The sequence below is a fragment of the Cynara cardunculus genome (genome assembly GCF_001531365.2).
Source record: "Cynara cardunculus var. scolymus isolate 2C chromosome LG 2, CcrdV1, whole genome shotgun sequence".
NCBI classification, from domain to species: Eukaryota; Viridiplantae; Streptophyta; class Magnoliopsida; order Asterales; family Asteraceae; genus Cynara; species Cynara cardunculus.
Window position 1 is genome coordinate 63,897,813 of NC_037529.1, and position 9,336 is coordinate 63,907,148.

At 32.8% G+C, this 9,336-nt stretch overlaps 1 protein-coding gene and 1 non-coding gene across 2 annotated transcripts; one reads left to right on the plus strand and one right to left on the minus strand.

The window, feature by feature from the left end:
• The first annotated feature begins 584 nt into the window (after nucleotides 1-584).
• On the plus strand, nucleotides 585-5,906 carry LOC112506421 (serine/threonine-protein kinase SRK2E). The gene is made up of 9 exons (XM_025110443.1): nucleotides 585-1,221; nucleotides 2,086-2,160; nucleotides 2,249-2,350; nucleotides 2,431-2,484; nucleotides 2,597-2,689; nucleotides 3,111-3,203; nucleotides 4,732-4,836; nucleotides 4,921-5,019; nucleotides 5,530-5,906. The coding sequence occupies exons 1-9, from the start codon at nucleotides 1,045-1,047 to the stop codon at nucleotides 5,818-5,820; spliced, it is 1,089 nt and encodes a 362-aa protein (XP_024966211.1). The 5' UTR covers nucleotides 585-1,044; the 3' UTR covers nucleotides 5,821-5,906.
• A 3,130-nt stretch (nucleotides 5,907-9,036) lies between these two features.
• TRNAP-AGG lies at nucleotides 9,037-9,108 on the minus strand. Its single transcript has one exon. It is a non-coding gene; the product is annotated as a tRNA-Pro (tRNA).
• Nucleotides 9,109-9,336: the final 228 nt, after the last annotated feature.

Here is a 9,336-nt window from a genome sequence, read left to right on the forward strand (position 1 = left end):
TCAAACATATATTTTATTCAAAAATAAAAACATCATCGCTTTCTCAAAATCATATAAAGTCATATTATAACATCGACTGAGATAAAGAATAAAATGAAATATTAAAAACACGATGTATCTCGCTGCATTGCGCGAGTACGCTTCTAGTAAAAATATATAATTTAAAAAATATGTATTTTTAATACTTAATTAATTAATAATAATATATAGTTTATTAATTTATATAATTATAGTATAGATTAAAAATTAAAAAAAGTAAATGATATAATAAAAAAAATTAAAAATTGAAAGATTAGAACTAAAAATATTAGAGGGTTAAAATTAAAAATAAAATAAATTGAATTTAACGTATTTTGTTGTTTTATATAACAAGGATATGAAAAAAACATAGAAAAAGAAAATATAGGAGGGGTGGGAATTATAACCGCTACTAAAACACGTCTTCCTCACAACTTCACAACACACAGCAAATATGTAGCTGCTTTAGACAGAGAAAGTGAAGCAAAAAAGCAGCAATCTTCACGAGCTCCCTTCATCTCTCTCTCTCTCTCTCTCTCTCTCTCTCTCTCTCTCTCTCTATATATATATATATATATAATATGTATATATTGCAAGTAAATTATTAACAAGGTAGCATCATATGCCACTGCTATTATTGCTGTTATTATTATTATTATCATCGTCATCACCACCTATATCTCAGCCATCGCTATTATTTTATTAAAACCCTAATTTTTGTTGGGTGTTTGTGGTTGTGCACGTAAAAGCTTCACGGGGTTTCACCTCACTTTCCCTGTTCTATCTCTATCTCTATTCCCCAACCAAAATCATACAACTTTCTCTCCAATCCCTGTGATCGCTCTTTTGCCACGTTGTCCAACTCTCTGGTTTTGATGAATTCCGCCATCAAATGAAATTCGACTAGATTTTTTTTTTTTTTTTTGTCTTGTTTACGTGGATGATTGTAATGTGAGTTGGAGGTTTGAAGGGTCGGACGAGGTTTGTTTTGTTAGGGTTTTGGGTATTGTATTGGTGAAGAGTAAGATGGATCGATCTGCGCTTACGGTGGGTCCGGGTATGGATTTGCCTATCATGCACGATAGTGATCGCTACGAGCTGGTGAAAGACATTGGTTCTGGTAATTTTGGGGTGGCGAGGTTGATGAGGGATAAGCAGACTAACGAGCTTGTTGCAGTCAAGTACATCGAGAGAGGTGAGAAGGTCAGTGTGTAAATCGAGTATCTATTTTTCACTTCTATGAATTTTCTAATATTTTTCCGGTTCTTCTTCGAGATTCTTGAAGTTCAGTTCTGCAACATTTTCCATTTGTTTTCTTCCCGTTGATCATGACTTGATTGTTGAAATTGAATTGAACTGCTTCCATGAGCTCTCTAATAGGAATCCAATCTCATCTTGTGATTGGAGGCTGAAAACAGGGCCAGAAGAAGGGGTAGCAGAGAATTAATAAACAGAGATGATCGGACTCAGGACTTCATGGTTTTGGATAAGACCTGGACTTCTTGTTTGTTTTTAGGTATAAATTCGATGAGTATGGTACATTGGTAGGTTGGTACTAGTGTTGCTTCTTGCAATCGAGACTGAATCGGAGCTCATAATTGTACCAGTTCATTAAATTTGTGGAATAAGAGAGGAAAACTAATTCAACCCAACAATTATTAGGTACTGCTTGATGCTGAATTACAAGTATTCAAAACACCATGTACCATATTCCAAGAATGATCACATATGTGTAAAACATGGTTTATGTGGTTTTTAGAGATAAAAAAGCCAATCGTTCTTGTGTACAAACTTACTGAAAGAGGAACGAAGATCCAAGTATGACACTTCTGATAAAAAATAACTATTTTTGATTTGAATCAAATTACATGAAATAACCAGCAGATTCTGGCCTTTCAGGCTTGCGTAAGTTTGTCTATATCTACTTAAGATTATACTTTCTTGCTTTTGTAAGGTGGTTCTGACTCTTGGTGCATCTTATTTCAGCATATATCCATTTATTTTGTTGACTCGAGTCTTATCTTATCTTTCTGATTGTTACTGATTCTTTTATCATGAATCCAACAGATAGATGAAAATGTACAAAGGGAAATTATTAACCACAGATCACTTAGGCATCCCAATATTGTCAGATTCAAAGAGGTTTGTTCATCCTCAAAAATAATGTTTTGAAGTAGTGGCTATGTTGAGAAATGAGGTTCTTAATTATGAGCTTTCACTTGATCTCCAGGTCATTTTGACACCAACACATCTGGCTATTGTAATGGAATATGCATCTGGAGGAGAGCTGTTTGAGCGGATATGTAATGCTGGCCGGTTCCCTGAAGATGAGGTTCATTCCTAATGCCTTCACTTCAACTTGTATCTATGCTTTAGTTTTGTATGAAAGGATCAATGGTTCTTGCGTTACAGGCGCGCTTCTTCTTCCAGCAACTCATATCAGGAGTCAGTTACTGTCATAATATGGTATTAATAATTTTGTTTCTATACAAAGGCTTCCTCGATATATATGTATATATATATATATATGTGTGTGTGTGTGTGTGTATTTGTTAAGGATGAATTTATGTTTTTGTAGCAAATATGTCACCGTGACTTGAAACTGGAGAACACCCTTTTAGATGGTAGCCCAGCTCCTCGGCTAAAGATTTGTGATTTTGGGTATTCCAAGGTACAAATCATCCTATTTTTCTTTCTGTTGATATATTTTTCTATGCGCTTCCTGTGCTCCTGTCTCAAACAGTATTATATCATTCTTTTGTTCGTTATTTTATGAAACTTAAAAAACTTATGTTGATTTGTAAATACCAAAGTGCAACTTCTTTGTATATAGGCTTTATGTAGGCCAATAGGCAACAATATCAGGTGAACTCAAAGTTCAACTCCTTGTTGATCCTAATAAAAAGATGTAACAATTTACTGGTGTTTCTTGTTTCTCTGTGCAATCTTGGGGTTCTAACAAAAAATCCCATACTTTTCTTGGTTAACCGCCAAGCTACCCTTAAAAAAAGTAAGACTGTTGGTCTTGCTAAAGAAAAGAGTCTTTAAGCTACCTAAATCTAATAACTTAATCCCTTGATTTTTTTGCTCAGTCATCTGTGCTGCATTCGCAACCAAAATCTACTGTTGGAACGCCTGCATATATTGCTCCAGAAGTCTTGCTTAAGAAAGAATATGATGGCAAGGTATATGCATTCTTCGTTTTTGTAACTTCTCCTCTCCTTTCTGTGTGTCATGTTTGCTTTAGGACTAATAAACAACTATGTAGAATAGAGATAAATCCATTTATGACATTTTAATATCGGGTACGAAGTGTAGGCCTCTTTGGGGTAGAAATAAGTATCTATGATATAGCGGAAATCTTATAAAATGATGTTTCTATGCTCGCTTTTGAACAGCTTTGTTGGCTCCCTATCTTTATATCATGTTGACCTACTATCTTTATTGCATGTTGACCTATTATAACCAAAATGAAGCATTCTGAAGCTTTCGTATGAAAGAAGTTGTATATGTGGACAATAGGAAGACGGGTGGAATTGTTCTCTTTCTCTTCATATAGGAACTGTGTAATGTAATTGCTCATAGTCAATCAATTTTTCTCATAATATTTGCATTCCTGGTCTTCCTTAGTTTCATTGCTAGAAGGAGGGGTTAAATTGATCTAGAAACCATATTACATTCATTGCAAATGTAGATTCTTTACATCATTATTCTTGCTAGAAATGAATTGGCATTGATGATGAAGTTGGTTTAACAACATTATATAGGTGTTACTCCTATTTTAATAGCATGTCTAGTTCTACAACCATATCCATGATATTTGGCCCTTTAGCAATAGTCCCACCTTATAGCTTAAGGAAGTCTGTTGTCATTTTCTTTTTTGTTGCTCCCTCTGTCTCATAGATAGCGTCATCTTTTGATTTTGGAAGTCCAATGCCAATAATTTTCATATTCAAAATTGACAAACAATTATGATGTTTTAGCTCAAAATATTTTTATGCTGTAATACAATTTTCATGGGTAATGTAGTTATCACTTGCTACTCTACAACAAAAACAGTTCGTTCTAATCTGAAAGCTAAAAGGCTAAATCCATTTGATTCTCAAAAGTCAAAAGTGGACTCCGGTGGGACTTATAAAGAAGTATCAATTTAAGAAAAAATGGTATTCACTAGGTTATTCGGCCAAATGCATAAAAATTTTATGTGCATTGTTATGTGACAATAATAAAAGTTCGTGGAGAAGCATTCAAGGCAGGGAGAGCGATAGCTTCCTTATGAAGGACCAATAAATTGATAATTTGAGTACCTACTGGACATTTTGATCGAGTTTCTGGTTACAATGGTAGGTTATAGTATTTTTCTGATTAAAATGGACTGTTAGTATTTTAATTAACGAGTGAAGGTTCTTCTTCGCTAACATTTAACACCCCTCTTAAAAGTTAAAAGGAAGAAAAACTTGATGATAAGTTCTGAATCCAGGGGGTGGGGTAGGGGGAAGGCATCCCCACAAATAGACTATTCAAACTTTGAGATCTCTACTTTCCCGAGCAAGTTCCAACCACTTGAACGCCTGTCATTCTTTATCATTTGGATGCTTTGCTACTAGAGTTATGATGTATGCCTGTCAAATTGTGACAAATCATTTTGAACTCATAATTATCTTGTGATTAAGTTGAAGGAAGATGATTGCTGATTCTTTTTTATCAATTCAGATTGCAGATGTGTGGTCTTGTGGTGTAACATTATATGTGATGCTTGTGGGAGCTTACCCTTTTGAGGATCCTGAGGAGCCTAAGAATTTTCGCAAGACCATACAGGTAACATAACATGTATCATATGTTCTTAACATATAAGCGATCCCCTCTGCTATACTTGACTCAAGCGTTAGCTTTTTTGTGCAGCGAATTCTCAATGTCCAGTACTCAATTCCGTCCTATGTTCATATATCTGCTGAATGCCGCCATTTGATCTCGAGAATTTTTGTATCTGATCCTGCTAAGGTATGTTGCTGAAATCTGTCTTGTAAATTAATTTTTTCCTACTTCTTGGCGGTCACTTCAGTACATGGCTAATGCATCTTTTTGATAAACCAAGTGAGCTCAATAAATCCCACAAGGAGCAGTGTCTGTCTGGGTTGGACCCCCGGCTAGCTACGACCAATGAGTGATTAACTTTTTGAATTGTCAAACTTGGCCTTTTGCAACAAAGAGATCATTCTTCTTGAGAATTATAAAAAAGGCATTACATTTGGTAAGAATGAGCAATTTTGGAGAAAGATGTCAAGTACAATGGTCACTTATTTGCTTATTGCCCATTTAGCCCTTGCTACAAATATTTCATGATATGGATCTGGGTCACAAGATTTCCTTTTCTATGTCATTAGGGGGAATCATAGTGTAGACATATAACAAATAATCAAACAATTGCCTAAAACTTATGCGCAGTCACAAGTTACAATTTTCATATCATCTATTTATAAATGTTGAGGATGATTCTGAAAACATCAACAGCGGATAACCATGGACGAGATCAGAAGCCATGAATGGTTTCTACGGAAACTGCCAGCCGAGCTGATGAAAGACAATGCATTGGAGCAGTTTGGAGGAGCGGATGAGCCGAGTCAGAGCGTGGATGAAATCATGCAGATAATTGCTGAAGCTACGATCCCTGCAGCCGGAGCCAACAACCTGAACCAGTATCTTACTGGTAGCCTGGACATTGATGACGACATGGATGAGGATCTGGAGAGCGATCCGGACCTGGATATTGATAGCAGCGGGGAGATCGTGTACGCCATGTGAAGTTAGTGTTGTTGTATTTGCATATACTGTTTCTAAAAAGTGTTGTATCCTATACTTGCCATAAATGGGTGTTACTATGGTTGTACAATGTCTTCCCCCCTTTGTTTTTTCTTCCTTTTTTGGGGGGATATTATCAATAAATATGTGTACCATTGAATCAATAAGTTTTCTTTGTTTATTTTAGTAAATACTAGAAGGGTACTCGTGTAATACAACGAGATATATCTTGATATTAGTGTTTCGTTTTATTTTGCCTCTGTAGATAGTATAACATGGTTCATATAATTTTGAAAAGGGGATAATGTTTTTATATTTGACTGAAATATAAACTTGAAGATATTATAAAATTTTAAAAATAAATATGTCGATATTAGTATCAAATTAACTACTTAAAAGTTCTTGTTTTTTTGGATAATTTTTTAATTCATTTTTTTATTATAATTTAGTTTAGATTTAATAACGAAATAATTTATTTTTAATTTAATAATATAATTTTTTATAAGGATAATAATTAAGTATTTTGTTAGAACTCAACTATTATCTTAATTATATTTTATATTTTTTTATATTTAAAATAAAATATTTATCTTGTATTTGATTATGTTTATCTGCAGTTGGTTACACGAATTCAAACATGCAGCTTTAATAAATTATACGTGCAAATAGTTTATTTGTAATATTAAATTTTAAGTAATATGCATCAATAAACAGTACTTCATACATAAAAAAAATGATTTTTAAGAGTTTTGTCAAATACTTTATAATATACTATAGATATTAATGATAATGCCAAGGGTTTGGTTTCGGGGTGTTTTCACGTAGAGTTAAGTTGTAGGTTATTGGAGCTCGGCTAAAAGTTATTACTAGACTCGAGCTCTCTAATACCTTTTAAATAGTAGGGCTTGAGCTCAAGCTCAAATATTTTTTCAATATTTGAGCTCAATACCAATTTAGGGTGCATTTGATGTCCAGACAAGATAGGACATGATAGAACTATTCAGCGTTTGGTAAGATAAAACGGAACAAGTAAAACGACCAATTTACCCCTAATGAGTTGCTTATATATTTTAATTAATTTATGTAATTATTAAATTATAATAAAATATATCGTTAGAAATGATTTGTTGTGCAAAGAGTGCGTTATGACCTGTGGCCGCCTCTTTCAGTGGTTCTTGCTTGCTCTTTAAAGTTGTTTCGCTCCGAATTGAAGGCAAGAGCTCCTTCTCTCTCAAGTAGAATTCGAATATGACTCTCGCTAAACAAAAGCTCTGAGTTTTTGTCAAAACAATTAAAAGACACTAAAATAAAAAGTTTATATAGTTTCCAAATTTTATTTTATCCCTTTTCTACATTTTTTTATTATTAATATATAATAAAATACATAAATTAATAAAAATATAAAAACCGTATTAAAAATAAGATTTTATGGAAAGTAAAATAAAAGTTTAAAAAAAACATAAAACACAATAAATAAAATTTAAAGAATGAATAAAATGTAAAAAAAGATACTTATTTGATGTTTTACAAGAGAATTAAGTTTTATTTTAAGATTATATTGGTAAAATATAAGTTTTTTTCAACTTTGTTCCAACCCTGTACCATGGGGTAGGGGTGGAATACATCTGTTCCATTTTGTTTCACTATATTTTTGTCAGTTCCACATAAAAGTCTTACTAAACGTGGAACATATATCCTTGTTCTATTATGTCATGTGTAGTGTACCAAACAAATCTGTAAAGACTCGAACTCAAGTCTTATTAACACGGTCATTGGTGGTTTGACCTCTATAGTTTTTTACACCTTGATTTTATGATTTATAAACACATCCATGTGTTTGACATGAATTAAAAATTGTATGTTCGAATGACTTGTTCAAATATAATATATATATATATATATATATATATATATATATATATATATACACTTACTTTTGATTTGCAAAAGCCCATAAAATATTAATGTAAAATGTAATTTTCTAAGAGTGATGAACTCTCTAAAATCCCGAATACAGATGGTAGATCAATAGATGGTTTTCTCTTTTCATTTTTTAGTCGGGATTTGAGCCACCTTATGCTTATCTTAATTAACTACACTTAATTTGGTTGTATTTTTATTATAAAACAAAAGATATCAACGTCAGCAGTTTTTGTAAAAAGAAAAGTTGAAATCTATCATAATCTTTGCAAAACGAAGGTTGAAAACTACCTATATGATAGTATCTTTTAAAATCAAAGATTTAACAGATACAAAACATCGATAACCATTGTATTCAAGTAAAAGTGCAATCAAAACGCTTGCATTAATGATGCAAATATGCAACTCACATATGTTATATTACAAATGATCCTGAATTTATACCTCTTAGAAATTGCCTACAACTTAAAAGTGGCTATAAAAATCGTTGTTTTACCATTTTACTAAGGAGCCGTTCATCAAATGCTTACTTGGGTAAGTGAACATCAAGTCACATTATCTTACCCGATAAATATGGTAAGGACCAAAAATCTTACCTGGTAAGAGTGAGTCAAAGACCAAAAGTCTTACCCGGTAAGTAAGGACGACGATTCTTACCATAGTAAGCGCTTACCGGGTAAGTTGTTGCATACAATAACGTTTTGGTGGACTAAGGGGCTGTTTGGCAGTTGATTAATGATTTAGTACAGAATGATTAAGTGGTCATAATGATTAAGAGGTTATCATGATATAGTGCAAAATGGAATGTAATTGCTTGATAATTGTTTACAATGAATTAGAATGCTGAATGGTTAAGAGAGACTCATGATACAAAATCATTCAGAGGGTTTTAGAACCATTAAGAGCCAGACTCTTTTTTTTGTCAAACAAGATTTACCTCTTAACGATTCAGAGACTGTCTCTTAATGGAACTATTAAGAGATAAACAAACAACCCCTAAAATCTTACCCGGTAAGTAAGGATAGTGTTAAATTTTACCGGTAAACACTTCCGTAAGTGTTTGATAAACGGCCCCTAAATCATATTTAGGTTCAAACTAATCTATTTTATTTTATCCCTCATGAATATTTTTTTTCAAATTGAATTTCCAAAAATAAAAGTTAATAAAACATAAATAAATTATGAAATGAAAACAATAATTGAAGCATATGGATAAAAGAACACTTTTTAAATCAAAAGTGCAAAACTTTTTCTAATTCCGAGTTGGAGTTGCGGTCTAAATAAAATAACAAAAAAAATGGGGCATTCCGAGAATTGAACTCGGGACCTCTCGCACCCTAAGCGAGAATCATACCACTAGACCAAATGCCCTCTTTGCTTCCACTTTCACTAATTAACCATTTAACACTTGGGCTAAAAATCATTAAGAAAAAACACCAAAATACTGGTTGGAATGGATATGTAGTACGAAGTACATAACTTCTATTCCGATTTGATTTGCTTTGCTTTGCTTTCAAAAAGAATTACTAAGACAGCAAGTGGTAAAACAACTTAGAAGTAATAGGAAATGCTTCGGAAATACTATATAGCTCGTCAAAC

Excerpts from the sequence above, each read along its gene's own strand:
- LOC112506421 (XM_025110443.1), top strand. The coding sequence starts at position 1,045 with ATGGATCGATCTGCGCTTACGGTGGGTCCGGGTATGGATTTGCCTATC. Across the intron at positions 2,161-2,248 it reads ATATTGTCAGATTCAAAGAG|GTCATTTTGACACCAACACA; the intron begins GTTTGTTCATCC and ends CTTGATCTCCAG. Across the intron at positions 4,837-4,920 it reads ATTTTCGCAAGACCATACAG|CGAATTCTCAATGTCCAGTA; the intron begins GTAACATAACAT and ends TTTTTTGTGCAG.